This window comes from Pseudorca crassidens, chromosome 20 (genome assembly GCF_039906515.1).
Source record: "Pseudorca crassidens isolate mPseCra1 chromosome 20, mPseCra1.hap1, whole genome shotgun sequence".
Taxonomy (NCBI): Eukaryota; Metazoa; Chordata; class Mammalia; order Artiodactyla; family Delphinidae; genus Pseudorca; species Pseudorca crassidens.
The window spans coordinates 8,976,477-8,991,403 of NC_090315.1; the positions used below are offsets into that span (position 1 = coordinate 8,976,477).

General features: G+C 48.9%; 1 protein-coding gene across 16 annotated transcripts in view; it reads left to right on the top strand.

Annotated features, from left to right (window-relative positions):
- The window catches only part of PLEKHA4 (pleckstrin homology domain containing A4), a 30,858-nt gene that overhangs the window by 7,655 nt on the left and 8,276 nt on the right, over positions 1-14,927 (top strand). For 4 of the 16 annotated variants that reach the window (XM_067718227.1, XM_067718242.1, XM_067718228.1 and 1 more), the window contains exons 3-16: positions 1,232-1,339; positions 3,067-3,139; positions 3,263-3,363; positions 3,514-3,623; positions 4,208-4,417; positions 4,777-5,056; positions 5,677-5,763; positions 6,745-6,792; positions 6,914-6,994; positions 7,154-7,354; positions 8,860-8,958; positions 11,109-11,249; positions 12,539-12,638; positions 12,710-12,786. In XM_067718227.1, coding sequence (XP_067574328.1) covers positions 1,232-1,339; positions 3,067-3,139; positions 3,263-3,363; positions 3,514-3,623; positions 4,208-4,417; positions 4,777-5,056; positions 5,677-5,763; positions 6,745-6,792; positions 6,914-6,994; positions 7,154-7,354; positions 8,860-8,958; positions 11,109-11,249; positions 12,539-12,638; positions 12,710-12,786 — 1,716 coding nt within the window. Of the gene's footprint in view, positions 1-567; positions 711-1,231; positions 1,340-3,066; positions 3,140-3,262; positions 3,364-3,513; positions 3,624-4,207; positions 4,418-4,776; positions 5,057-5,676; positions 5,764-6,744; positions 6,793-6,913; positions 6,995-7,153; positions 7,355-8,859; positions 8,959-11,108; positions 11,250-12,538; positions 12,639-12,709; positions 12,787-14,927 lie in introns of those variants that run through there. The other 12 variants (XM_067718235.1, XM_067718239.1, XM_067718236.1 and 9 more) reach the window with 9 other exon arrangements.

The following is a 14,927-nucleotide window of genomic DNA, read 5'->3' on the forward strand; positions in this document are numbered from 1 at the left end:
GGGGGTGCTCTGGGCTGCCCCATCCTCCTGTTTCCGAACCCTGGTTTCGGTGCCACCCGAGGGACTCTGATTGTCAAAAGCAAGGATCTTTAGCAACGGGGTGTGCCGAACCTAGCAAGGTCCCAAATTTCCCACCCGCCACAGCTAGGAATTCAGAGGCACTCCCAGCTGTCCCCACCCCTTGTATTTTCCTAATTCGAAGCCAGAGTAACAGCCCTGCTTAACTCTGGTTGCTAAGATAAGGCCACTCCCCAGCCGTGACCTCCCCTCTCCCCAGCCAGGAGCTCAGTGGCTACTCTTATTAGGACTGAGAAATCCGTGTCCTGTCTCTAGCCATCCCATCTACCCAGTTCTGAAATCTGATAAAGGAAGGACCCTACTCCAACAATAAATATGCCCCATGTGGCCTGAGATTCTTGCATCCCAAATCATCACCCCAGCCCAAAGTTCAGTCATGACATTCATTTTCTTGTCCTCCAGACATTCCCCTCACTCATTTCTAGCTTCCCAAGTTCAGATTCTGTAGATTTGAACCTGACCTGGATCAGCGTCGTCACCAAGGAGGGGCATCCTGTGGGAATCTGGCCATGGGTGCCTGGGATATCTGTGTGCACAGGAGAGGGAGGCCCATCTACTGGGATGAAGGGATTTGGAGCTCCCACCGCCACCCTGGACATGATCGCTAAGGAATGTCATTCCTTGGCACTGAGGTATCCTTTGATTCCAGCTGACCCATCACTAGGGACTCAGCACAGAGGACCTTCCTGACCATGGGGACCTCCCAGGCAGTATTGCCATCTTGGGTCCCAAAGGCTCTACTACATCTCGGGCTCTGGTGGCCAAGAGCATCCTCTCCTTGGCAGTGGACCCTCGATTCCCAAATTCCCTCCGCAGTGGCCAGTAGCCTCTTCCTTGCCTCCAGACACCTCCCGCCACGCATGAAAAGTGTCTGTCAACTCTGCACTATGCACATGCAATTCTCATCCCCAAACTCAGATCCCTCTTTATTTACTTTTTAATCTCAGTTCCCCGACCAGGGATTGAACCCGGACCACGGCAGTGAAAGCGCCAAATCCTAACCACTAGGCCACCAGGGAGCTCCCTCAGCTCTCTCCTTGACCCAGTTTCTAAAGGCAGCTGAGGAGGGCCTTGGGTTGCCTGAGTCCCACTGCACCGCCTCCCCAAGTCCATCCCAAGGCCATGTTCACTTCTGTCCTCCTTGTCTCTTCAGAAGTCCACCCGGGCGGTAAGCAAGGTGCATGCCTTCGGGAAGAGGGGCAATGCGCTCAGAAGGGACCCTAACCTCCCCGTGCACATCCGAGGCTGGCTTCATAAGCAGGTAGAGTGAGCAGAAGAAGGGAAAGGACACTCCAAGTGATGTTAGAGGCTGTGCCCCTGGCTGTCCACTGTTTCTCTCCTTCCAAGTCTTCTCCAAATATATATATATATTTGATCACTGTTTCCTCCCTTATTCTGTCGTTTCTTTCATTCATTCATTCATTCAATGACCACTTTTTTTTTCATAAATTTATTTATGCTTTATTTTATTTTTGGCTGCATTGGGTCTTCGTTGCTGCGCGCAGGCTTTCTCTAGTTGCGGCGAACGGGGGCTACTCTTCGTTGCGGTGCGCGGGCTTCTCACTGCGGTGGCTCCTCTTGTTGCGGAGCACGGGCTCTAGGCACGCGGGCTTCAGTAGTTGTGGCGCACGGGCTCAGTAGTTGTGGCGCGCGGGCTGAGTTGCTCTGCGGCATGTGGGATCTTCCCGGACCAGGGCTCGAACCGGTGTCCCCTGCATTGGCAGGCAGATTCTTAACCACTGCACCACCAGGGAAGTCCAACGACCACTTCTTGAACATTTACAATGTGCCAAGCCCTGGGTCACATACCATGCAAATAAGACAAATAAGTATCTATCTGCATTCAAGATGGGGGTGGGACAGGGATGGATAATAAATTAGTATAAAACAAGTGGACTAAATGATTTTGGATGGTGGGAAATGACGCACTGTGAAGAAATAACGCAGGAGAATGTGCTGGAAAGTGGCTGAGAGATGAGAGCTACTTTTGACTGTTGGTCGGGGAAGGCGTCTCTGAGGAGATGACATTTGAGCTGAGAATTATATGTCAAGAAGGAGCCCATTTTGTTAAGATCTGGGGGGCAGAGGGAATCTGAAAGCAAAGGGCCCTGCAGCAGGCCAAAGTTTGGTGTTTGGAGCAAGCCAAGGTGAGAGAGAGGAGGGGCGGCAGGGCGACGGGGCGAGCTTCTCTAAGTGTGGTCCCAGACCAGCAGCGCCAGCATCACCCGGGAAATTTCTAGAAATGCACATTGTCAGCTCCCACCTCAGATCTACTGACTGGAGAACTTTGGGGATGGGACCCAGGAATCTGGGTTTTAATGAGCCCTCCTGGTGATTCTTATGTGCATCCAAGTTTTAGATTCCCCGTAAGCCAGCAAATTAGGGTAAGGAACTTGAGATTTATGCTAAGTGTGACGGGAAGCTCTGTTTTGAGCAGGGGACTCACATGGTCTGATTTATAATTTTAAAAGATCATGCTGCTTCTGTGGGAATGGATTGAAGGGGAGAAGAGGGGCACAAGGTTAGAGATGGAGCAGTTCTGGAAGAGGAGATGGGGAGATGCAGGATTCAGGGTATGGCTCAGCATCACCTTCCTGGCCTCTCTGTGTCTCACACTCCATAGTGATCGGGCCAAGTCTTTCTATATAAAGCCGCTGCCCGTGTGTGGTACAGTATCTGTCCCAATCTTCCTGTAACTTCTCAATCCCCAATTGACACATGAGGAAAAAATGAGGTTTCTAGTGGGGAAATGACTTGCTTAAGGGCACAGTTTGAAAGTGGTGGAGGTAAGAGTCAAACTCAGGTCCACCTGTGTCCAGAATCTATGTCCTCTCAACTGCAACCCACTGGTTTCCAGTTCTCCATCTGAATCTATTGCACCAAACATGTGTCTCTGCCCCTCTCCTTTGTTTGGGTCTTTGGCCCCAAGTGTCACTGTCTCCATCTCCTTTTTTCCCTCCCCCCTCTACTCCCACTCTGTCTCTCCAGGACAGCTCCGGGCTCCGGCTCTGGAAACGCCGCTGGTTCGTCCTCTCTGGCCATTGCCTCTTCTATTACAAGGGTCAGTGCCCCAGCTGGCATGGGGTGGGCGGGCCCCCCCTCCCACCCTCCCACCCTCCCTTTCCACTAGCCTCTTGGCCTCTAGATCCCTGTGTGACACTTGACCCCAGCCTGTCTTTTGCAGACAGCCGCGAGGAGAGCGTCCTGGGAAGCGTCCTGCTCCCCAGCTACAGTATCAGGCCAGATGGTCCAGGAGCCCCCCGAGGGCGGCGCTTCACCTTCACCGTGAGTCCATCCAAGCCCCATGCGCACTAAGGCACTAGGCGATGGGGGCAGGCATGGAGCATCCATTACTGGAGATAAAGACCAGGTTCCATGGCATCCTTCTTTTTAGAGGGCCCGGCGGCCGGGTCCTCCAGCTCTCTCTTCCCGCAGGCGGAGCACCCGGGCATGAGGACCTACGTTCTGGCGGCTGACACACTAGAAGACCTGAGGGGCTGGCTACGGGCACTGGGGCGGGCCTCCCGCGCGGAGGGGGACGATTGGTGAGTATAAGTAGAGGCCACGCCCCTGACACTCTACCTCCAGTCTGGGTCCTGCAAATTATCCGGCTAACCCCTCCCTTTAAGACCCTGCCCTCTTCAATGTCCAATCACTATTCTTCTAGTTATGGAAACTCCGCCCTTCAGGCCCCACGTCCTGGGGACTTCATCTCCAATCAGCAAAGAGTCTATCTCTTGTAAGCTCCGCCCACCGTTTTGTCCATCAATATTGCTCACTCTCTAACTGGCTCCCGCAGAAGTCTCCACCCCCTGAGGCTGCCACCTAAAAAATGTCAGATTAATAAAAAAAGGAAGGCTCCAGGCTCTGTCTGCCTGCCCCAATTTTCAGGCTGGAGACGCATAGTCTAGGGCATTGGGCCCAGCGACCTGGATGGACCTTGTGGCCCTGCACAAGTCACTTCCAACTCGGGCCTCAGTTTCCCCATCTGCAAAATGGGGAAAACAATTTACAGTACACTACCTCCCCTTTTTTCTTTGTAGGTTCCTGTGTCCTTATCTGTGAAATGGCAATTAGGGCTGTTATAAAGTTCAAAGGAGTGATGTCTTTTTCTGTGTCCACTCGTTAGTGGGCAACCCAGGTCATCTGCACGTCCCCAGACTGGGGAGGGCCCTGGCGGCCCCGGTGGTCCCCCAGAGGTGAGCAGAGGGGAAGAGGGGCGCGGCTCAGAATCACCGGAGGTGGCTCGTCTCTCCAGAGGTCGTGGCCGGCTGCTCACCCCCAGCCCCATGGCTGACCTCCAATCTGGACCCCGAATTCGGAGGACAAGGAGCCCAGAGTGAGTTGGACGAGGGAGTCTGGGACGAGAAGTTTCTATAGGGCTGAGCTTCAGAGGAAATGCTGTGGGCGTGGCCGAGGGGCGTGGCTGGGACTGATTAGGGGAGTGACTTAGTGCTTTCTCACTGATGTGTGTGACTTGCTGGGTTCTTGTGGGGTCAGTGCCTGTTGGGGAGAAGTCTTAAGGAGAGGATACCATAAAGAGGGAAATTATTCAGGATCTGGTTACTAGAGGAGGGTTCTACTCCAGAGGGACAGTGAGACACCCTGAAGGGAGACAGATCTTTGAGGCTGGCTTGATGGGTCGTGGGATGAGGGGGCTCTAGTTGACGCAGTTCGCCTATTCTCTCTTCCCTACAGCCTGTTCACACCCTTCTCTCGCCCTCCCCCCCCTCTGAGCCTCCCCCGGCCCCGTTCTGCTCCTGCACGCAGACCCCCTCCCTCCTCTGGAGACACAGCACCTTCTGCCAGACCCCATACCCCCTTGAGTCGCATCGATGTCCGGCCTCCCCTGGATTGGGCCCCCCAGCGCCAGACACTCTCCAGGCCCCCCACTCCCCGACGAGGACCCTCCTCCGAGGCTGGGGGAGGAAGGGACCCCAGGAGTCCCCAGCACTGGAGTCAGGAGGCCAGAACACCGGTGAGCAGAGGTGATGGGGAGAGGGACTAAACCTCCCATTTGGCCATGGGGCTGTCTTTCCAGGCTGGTCTCTAGGCCACTGGCCCCTGGGTATCATGGGGATTGTAGTTCAGCATAATCACAGCTGGGTTCAGATGTGAAAGGGAGAGTGAACTTTAACTCCCATGAGTTCTCAGGGCTCTCCTCAGGCTGGTCTTTGGCCGTTACCCCTTAAGCATTATGGAGATTGTAGTCCAGAATACTCTCCTCTAGGACAATGCTGTGAGAGGTAGCGTCGATTGCATCTGCCTTGTGTCTCCAGTTTATCTTTCTAAGTTGGTCACCTACTATTTCCTCTGAGCATCATGGGACTGTAGTCCCGAAAATCCACAGCTAACCACGAATGTGAGCGTGAGCGTAGACTGCAACTTCCATGGGTCCGTGGGACTCTTTTCCCAGGCTTTCCACTTACTAGCATTCTCTGTGTCCCAATGGCACACAGCTGGAGAGCAGATCGTTGAGGAAGTTCTGGGGGCCCAGTTCTGAACCTCAAAGAGTCTCCTAAGGCACTGCAATTCGGGACACATCCATTCTAATATTTGTTAGTAAGACATGCCAATCTCTAAACATCTCTGTATCAGTATTCCTCCCAGGCCCCCTCTGGTTCCTCCACATATCTCCAGCTCCCTCCAAGGCCTCCCGGGACCCAGGCTTCCATGGTTTTATTGGTAGGTATCCTGGGCACCTCGAATCTGCCAGAGCCCCCTCCCTTGCTTTCTTTGCTATGGTGAATGTCATCTCCTGGACTAGTGTGCCTAGAGAAAACTGGGTATTTCAAGGTGCCTGGATATATATTAGTTTCCTAGGGCTGCTGAAAACTGGGTGGCATATATATGTAGAATATCTCTCCATTCATTCATATAATTTTCTAGGTCTGTCATTTGAGTTTTTCCATAGAGATTTTTGTGCTATTAGTTTAGGTAATTAAGGTAATTCCTAAATTCCTGATAGTTTTTTGTTTTTTTTTGGCCACGCTGTGCGGCTTGAGGGATCTTAGTCTCCTGACTAGGATTTGAACCCAGGTCACTGGCAGTGAGAGCACCGAGCCCTAACCACTGGACCACCAGGGAATTCCCTACTGATAGTTTTTATAGTTATTTGAATGGTATATTCTTCTTTTTTAAAAAATATTTTCTAGTTATTGATGGTGTAGGGATATGCTATTAATGTTTGTAACTTCATTTTACACCTGGCATCCTTGCTGAATTCTCTTATTTATTCTAATAATTTTTTTATGCTATTTTTTGGGGGGAGTAGATGAGCACATCATCTATAAATAATGATGGTTTTATCATTCCCCTTCCTATCCTTCACTTTTATTCTTTTTTTTATCTTATAGCATTGGTCAACATCTCTAATAGTGTGTTAAACTGTAACAGTGGTAGTGAGCATCCTTATTTTATTCTCAGTCATAAAGGAACTCTCTAAGTTCTCTCCATTAATTATTTATTTGCTATAGCTATTTGGTAGCAAAGACCACTTCCTAAAGCCCAAAGTCTGGCAATTGGTCTACTGAGGTTTGCTAAAGCTTGGAACAAAGCTAATAAGGACAGGGGTGTCTGTTAGTAGCAACAGGGCTCAGCTCAGCGCTGAGCTACAATAAGGACCTGTTTGGGCACGTGACCTCCAACCTTTCTCTTTCTCCTCAGCCGGGTCCCCCTCTAGACTCAACCTTCCACCAAAGCTTGGAGACAGATGTAAGTTCTCCTGATCGAACCCTTGCTGAGTTCCCAGAGCTGGGGAGAGAATGTTTAAATTGTGGGGCAGGGGGAAGGGCCAGATCTGGTCCATAAATAGCTCCTGTCCTCCTTTCTCCAGACTCTGTTGACCAAGTTGTGTGGGCAGGACCGGCTCCTGAGGAGGCTGCAGGAGGAGATAGATCAGAAGCAGGAGGAGAAGGTACAGGGCTCTGGGACAGGGGAGGGGCATCTGGCCTCTCCACGTGCCCTTAGCCCATCCTGATCCCCAGCATACCCAAGGATATAGGAAGACACCTTTTCTCTCTTCCTGAGGCTGGGGGTGGTTTCAGAAGTCTAACCATCTTCCCTTTCGGTGCAGGAGCAGCTAGAAGCAGCCCTGGAATTGACTCGACAGCAGCTGGGCCAAACAACCAGGGAGGCTGCAGCTCCTGGGAGGGCTTGGGGGCGCCAGCGCCTCCTGCAGGACCGACTAGTCAGTGTGAGGGCCGCTCTTTGTCACCTGACCCAGGTGAACATCTGGGAAGGGGCATACCTCCAAGGAGACCCCAGGATTCTACAGGTTGTTACTAAAGGGAACTTGCCCCCAAAGACTCTTGGGAAGGTGGTTCTTGAGAATCCCCCCAATTTTAAGCCAATGATCTTGACATTCCTAGAGGGTGAGGGGCAAGCAGCCAAGAAACAGTAGTATTTAATTTAGCCATTTAAGGGGGAGATTTTTTTTTTTTTTGTGATAGATTTAGTTTCCAGTCTAGTAAGTTCTTATTTATTTATTTATTTTTGGCTGCGTTGGGTCTTCATTGTTGCGTGAGGGCTTTCTCTAGTTGCGGCGAGCGGGGGCTACTCTTCGTTGTGGTGCACGGGCTTCTCGTTGCGGTGGCTTCTCTTGTTGCAGAACACGGGCTGTAGGCGCACGGGCTTCAGTAGTCGTGGCACGCAGGCTCAGTAGTTGTGGCACACGGGCTTAGTTGCTCCACGGCATGTGGGATCTTCCCGAACCAGGGCTCGAACCCGTGTTCCCTCCATTGGCAGGTGGATTCTTAACCACTGTGCCACCAGGGAAGTCCCAAGGGGGTGATTTTGAAACGGACTTCCTGGCTTTGAATCTCAGTTTCCACTCATTGTTGCTTTGTGACCTTAGAGAATTTACTTAATCCCTCTGGGCCTTAGATGCCTCTCATATAAACTTGAGATAATAAAAATAATATTTACTTCATAGGGCTATTGTGAAGTTTTCATAAATATATGTAAATGAAGGAATGTTTAACACTTTTGTACCTAGTATATGGTAAGCAATACTTATGTTAGCTGTAATTATTACTATCTGTAAAATGGAGACATTAACAGTACCTACCTCAAAAGAATTAAATGAGAGCTAAGAACAGTGCCTGGCACACAGTAAGTGCCAAATAAATGTTAGCTGCAAAAAAAAAAAAAAAAAAAGAAAAGAAAAGAAAGGAAAAGTCTGTTTAGGGCTTCCCTGGTGGCGCAGTGGTTGAGAGTCCGCCTGCCGATGCAGGGGACACAGGTTCGTGCCCTGGTCCGGAAAGATCCCACATGCCGCAGAGCGGCTGGGCCCGTGAGCCATGGCCGCTGAGCCTGCGCGTCCGGAGCCTGTGCTCCGCAACGGGAGAGGCCACAACAGTGAGAGACCCGTGTACCACAAAAAAAAACAAAAACAAAAAAAGTTAGCTGCTCTTGTTATTGGTATTGGCAAGGAAGTTTCTGCTGCCCGGGGTGTACAGGTCTCGTGGTCTTGTCTGTTTCAAGAATTCATTAGATCTGTAGACTCTGCTGCCCTAGAGGAGTGCAGAGGTAATCCAGAAGATTCAGGGAAAGCTGTTATTTGTCTACACTAGCAGTTCATTGGAATGGCAGGTTCAATATAGGCTCGGGGGTTCCCAGTAGTCTGAGCAAAGAGGCCCTTGGGACTTGCAGTCCATATACCCCACAGGGCACCTGGGGCCAGGCCACCCTTCCTCCTGCTAATCTAGGAAAAGATGGGATTGGGGAAGATCTGGTGGGAGGACATGCTAACTCTCTGTCTCCCCCTTTCTGGGACCTGAGGAGCGAGAGCGGGTTTGGGACACGTACAACAGCCTGGAACAGGAGCTGAGCACCTTGAGAGAGACCCTTGAGTACCTGCTGCACCTCGGGTCCCCCCAGGTACACCCCTGCCCCAAGCCCCCAAGCCCCACCCTGCACTCCAAGATCACTTGGAAACCCTTTTGGCATTTAAGCCCCTCCCACAGAATCAAAACCCCTCCCATGTTATCTTTAGCCCCTCCCCCTCTGCCTTTTCCTTTCATTTAAAACCCAATAATTAAGACAGTGCCCTTAATTTCAAGACCTATCTTCAGATTCGGAACTACTGCCCCGTCTGGTTCTAAATCTCTCCTCTTACTTTGAAGCCCTACCCTTGGGGTCAAAACTCTGCCCCTCAGCCCTGTCCCATCCTGCAAGTTCATCTCTTGCATTCTGCATCCTGACTTTCACTTTTAAATTTATCCTCTGGAGGCTCCAGTTCTAAATCCAATCCCTTAGTTCAGGCCCCACTCCTGAAGCCCCATTGCTTGGCCTCAGACCCACGTCTTCATTCTAAGCCTAGCAATAGAATTTCTAAATCATATACCTTCAACTAAACATTCTGGCTTCTAGTATTAAATGCATACTCACAGGTTTAAGCCCCACCCTCTTCATACTAACCCCCTCCCACTTCCTCCTAAAATCCACCCCTCAACGCTAATCCCCCAGCTACTGGTGTTAGATATTCCTCAGCACCAGCAATATATGAAAAGAAAAAGACATCACAGGGCTTCCCTGGTGGCGCAGTGGTTGAGAGTCCGCCTGCCAATGCAGGGGACATGGGTTCGTGCCCCGGTCCGGGAAGATCCCACATGCCACGGAGCGGCTGGGCCCGTGAGCCATGGCCGCTGAGCCTGCGCGTCCGGAGCCTGTGCTCCACAAAGGCAGAGGCCACAGCAGTGAGAGGCCCGCGTACCGCAAAAAAAAAAAAAAAAAAAAAAAAAAAATCACAACCAAATTAGGCTTATTACAGGAATGCAAGGTTAATTTAACACTTGAAAATAAGTTCATGTAGTTCACTACATTTAATAAAATAAAGAAAAAAAACCACATGGTCATCTCAATAAATGCAGGAAAAACATTTTAAAAATTTAATATCCATTCATGATAAAATCTCTCAGCAAAGTAGGAATATAAATCAACTTCCTTAATCTGATAAGGCATCTATAAGAAACGTAAACTTACAGCAAACATGATTGTTGGCAGTGAAATGTTGAAAACTTTTCCCCAGTATTTGGAATAAGACAAGTTCTCAGACCCAGGATCCAGACCCCCAGCCCCTCCTAGTTCTAGTCAGCCTTGTCCCAGGGATTCTAGGCAGTACAAGGGAGTCTGAGACATAAATTAAAGGTATAAGGACCAAAGAGGAAGGCGTAAAGCTGTTTTTATTTAAAGATGACAAAGCTGTGTATGTAGAAAATCTAGAATAATCTCCAGAAAGATTGGTAGAATAAGCCGATCCAGCAAGGTAACTGAATGCAAGGATAACATGCAAAAATCACTTGTCTTCTTGTATGCTAATAACAAACAATTAGAAAATGAATATTCATAAACAATAGTGTTTACAATGAACATAAACAGGTTAAATATCTAGGGAGAAACATAATGAAAGACATGCACGACACCTACTCTGAATGCCACAAAATGTCATTGAGAGAAATTGAAGACCGATATAAATGGAGAGATGTACCATGTTCGTGGATAGGAAAGACACTAATGTAAAGATGTGGTACATCTTTATGTGGTGAGGGCTTTCATGTAAAGATGTGATTTCCCCAGTGGGGATATTCGATCCCAATACAATTCCAGATGGCTTTTATGTGGAGTTTGACAAGCTGACTCTAAATTCTATCTGGAAGTGCAAAAGGCCAAATGTAGACAAGGCAACCTGCAAAAACAAAGCTGGAGGACTGACACAACTGGATATCAATCAAGTCTGACTGTAAAGCTACAGGTAATAAGAGGGCAGTATAGTATTGACACAACATTAGACAAATGGAACAAAGGAAAGAATAGAATATTCAGAAACAGACTCACATCTATTTATATGGTCACCTATTTATAACAGAGGTAACACTACAGAGCCATACAGAAAAACAATGTTTATGATAAATGTTAATGGGTAAGTGGGATATCTAAATGGAAATTTCAGACCGTTTCCATGGCCTATCAACTTTAACCCTCCTTGCATTTTCCCACCTTTGAGTAACAAATTCCTTTCCTCTCCCCAGGACAGAGCATCTGCTCAACAACAGCTGTGGATGGTGGAAGACACACTGGCAGGTCTGGGGGGCCCCCAGAAACCACCCCACCACACTGACCCTGACTCCCCATCCCCTGCACTCCAAGGCAAGGAGTCCTCAGAGAGGGAGGTGAGACTCACCTTTTTCTCCACCCCCAGCTTCCTGTTCCATCTGCCCCTGGCCCAGCTCATTACCATCTCCCCTCTTTCTCTCTCCCTTGACCAGCTAACCAACCTCAAGCATGTATCCTAAGCTCTGGAAGCCTTTGTTCCCTTATTCGTTGTACTATGATCATTGTCCAGTGATGTGCTGGACCCAGTTCCCAACACCTCCCAAGGTCCAATTGCCTGCCTCTCTTCTCAACTCCACATTCAGTGATGTCATGTTGGTAGCTTGAAATTGACCGTGGTGGGAGTATTTACACCGTGGAAACTGGCAAATGCTACAAACCAGGGCTCATTTCTCCCAGAGGGCATTTGTTAAACATTTACCAGACACTGCTGATCTTAACCCCGACCTTGCAGGGGACTGTGAGAAGGAGAAACTGTGACTAGAATGTGCCTGACAGAGTAAGCCGTCAGGAATCAGGAGCCACAATGGTTGTAGGCGATCATCAGATCATGTATCTGGGAGACCTGGGTTTAGATCTCAGCTTTGCTATCTTTGTGACATCAGTCATTGACCTCATTCTCTGAGCCTCAGTTTCCCCATATATCAAATAGGGATAATAATAGCTGTCTCGTAGATTTACCGAGGGGATTCAATGAGATAATGCTGGTAAAGTACTTAGCACCGTGCCAGATGCATAATCATTATAAAACCTCACACGTATAATGCCCTGCCATGTGCCAGGCACTGTTCTAAGTACCTTACATGTATCAATTCAATCCTCATATCAGGAACTCCCCTGGTGGTCCAGTGGTAAAGAATCCTCCTTACAATGCAGGGGATGCAGGTTTGATCCCTGGTCAGGGAACTAAGATCCCGCATGCCACGGTGCAGCTAAGCCCTCGCGCCACAACTACAGAGCCCACGTGCCCTGGAGCCTGTGCACCACAGCTAGAGAGTAGCCTGCGCGCTGCAATGAAGAGCCCACGTGCCACAAGGAAAGATCCCGCATGCCTCAAAGAAGATCCTGTGTGCTGCAACTAAGACCTGGCACAGCCAAAAAAAAAAAAAAAAAAAAAAGCTGTAGGTTAAAATCCTCATATCAAAAGGTGAAATATGGCACAGAGAGGTAAAGTAACTTTCCCAAGGTCACACAGCAAAAAAAAGGCAGAGCTGAGGTTTGGAAACCAGATCTGGCTCCTGGTTTTCAATCTTAATCCTACTTATGCAGTGTCTCAATTGCTAAGTGCTTGAAAATGGTAATAATAGTGGTAATGATAATTATTATTCCCCTTTCCTGACCTCTCCAGAACCTGCCTGAGTCCTTGGAACTGAGCCTACCCCGGTCCCCTGAGGCTGACTGGGGGCGGCCCCCAGGGGGCGACAGAGAGCTTGCCAGCCCTCGGTCAGGTAAGCGTCTGGAGTGGGGAGGGACTTGCTCGGCATTCCTGGTCCTCACCAGTCCCATTCTACTCCTCCAGGTCTTGGATCTCCAAGGGTCTCCCGGGCTTCCAGCCCTGAGGGTCGCCGCCCCCCTTCCCCACAGCCAGGAACCAAGGTAGGCAGTCCATCTGGCCTCCTCAGGTCCACTGTAACCCTTTGACCACCACAGGAAGGACCCCCTGTCCCCACTCTTGGAGAAACATCTGGGAGAGAAGAGTTTTAAGGCCACACCCTAGAGCAGAGACAGCGAGATTTATTAAGAGCGTTGGGACTGAATTTTGTCTCTGCCACTTCTAAGCTGTGTGACTTTGGATCAGTTATGAAATCTCTCTGCCTCCATTTTCTCATCTGCAAAATGGAGCTAATAGCGGTGTCTACCACCTAGGGCTGATGTGAAGAGTCAAAGTAGATGAATGCCCATAAAGCCTGAAAGTAGTGCCTTAGAGCAAGCACTTCATTCATTCATTCATTTATCAATCATTCATTCAATATATACTTATTAAATACCCTCTTCACTGTCTAATAAGGTAGCCAGTAGTCACATGGGGCTATTTAAATTTAAATGAATTTAAATGAAATACAATAAAAAATTCACTCTCACTCGCTAAATTTCAAGTGTTCAGGAGACATAAGTGGCCAGTGGCTACCCTGTTGGACAGTGAAAACATAGAACATTTCCATCATTCAGGAAAGTTCTATCACAGAGAGCTGTTTAGGTACTCAGGACCCAAATGTGAACAAGATGAAAAAAAATCCTTCTCTCATGAATCTGACATTCTAGTGGGAAGAGGCAAGTAATAAATAATTTACTATAAATTACTTTATATGTTCTAAGTGCTAAATAAATAAAAACAACACGGTGAGGGGATTTGGGATACTTGGAGAAGAGGTGCAATTGTCAATGGCTTGGTCTGGGGAGGCTTCTGGAGAGGTGATGCTTGTGCAGATACCCGGAGGAGGTAAGGGAGCAAGCCTTGGGGATGTCTGGTGGAAGAGCATTAGAGGCAAAGGGAACAGTGTTTGCAAAGGTTCCGAGGCAGAAGACTCTGGCGTGTTGGAGGAGCAGCTAGAAAGCCAGTGTGGCCGTAACCGAGTAACCGAGCAAGAGGGAGAGGGGTGCTGATGAGGACAGAGGGGTAATAGGGGCAGATCGTGCTAGGCCTTGTGGTCCAAGGTGAGGGCTTAACTTTGACACTGGGTGAGCCCAGAGCCATGGAGTATCTGAGCAGGCACTGAGATGCTGTAAGTGGGCACTGGCGCCCTCTGGCGGCCACATGTGGGAACAGACAGTGAACAAGGGCTGAGGCAGGGAACCAGCGAGGTGACTGGGCTATTCCAGCGGGGAGAGAACAGTTGTTTGCACTAGGTTAGAAAAAGTGGAGATGTCGAGACAGAGTCTGATTCTAGATATAGCGGTTTTCAAACCTTGTTCAAAACCCTTGGGACCAGATGTTGTTTAAAATGCAAAGATTTGCAGATTCTAGTAATTCGGTGCCTATACTGTGTACTGTACGTTCTATAACACCGCCTGCCGTGTCTGCAGCAGCACACTTAAGCAAACACATTACCGTTTCTCCAATAAAATGTACGAATATGCATACGAAATGGGATAAAAGCTATAAATAACATCACCATTTAAATGTCAAGTTAAAAAAAATAGCAATGAATTACTTAAATGGAGTCAGGGGGATAAAAATAGCTTATAAATATCAGGCGCTTTTAATTTTTTTATTTTTTGGAGAGTTATTTATCTTTTTGAATTTTATTTTATTTATTTTTTTATACAGCAGGTTCTTATTAGTTATCCATTTTATACATATTAGTGTATATATGTCAATCCCAATCTCCCAATTCATCACACCACCACCACCACGCACCCACGCCACTTTCCCCCCTTGGTGTCCAGACGTTTGTTGTCTACATCTGTGTCTCAATTTCTTCCCCAGGCGCTTTTTATTTCTGAGGAAAATGTCCTGGGTTCCTGATGCCTGCAACCAGTATGCAGTTTTTGTTTTTTGATTTTTTTAAGGCGGTGGGTGGTTTATCCTTTCTCTTCACGGAGTGTGAAATTCTATTGTTACAAGCTGTATGTAGAGATGCCACAATTTCTTTTCTTTCTTTTTTTTTTTTTTTGCGGTACGTGGGCCTCTCACTGTCGTGGCCTCTCCCGTTGCGGAGCACAGGCTCCGGACGCGCAGGCTCAGCGGCCATGGCTCACGGGCCCAGCCGCTCCGCGGCATGTGGGATCTTCCCAGA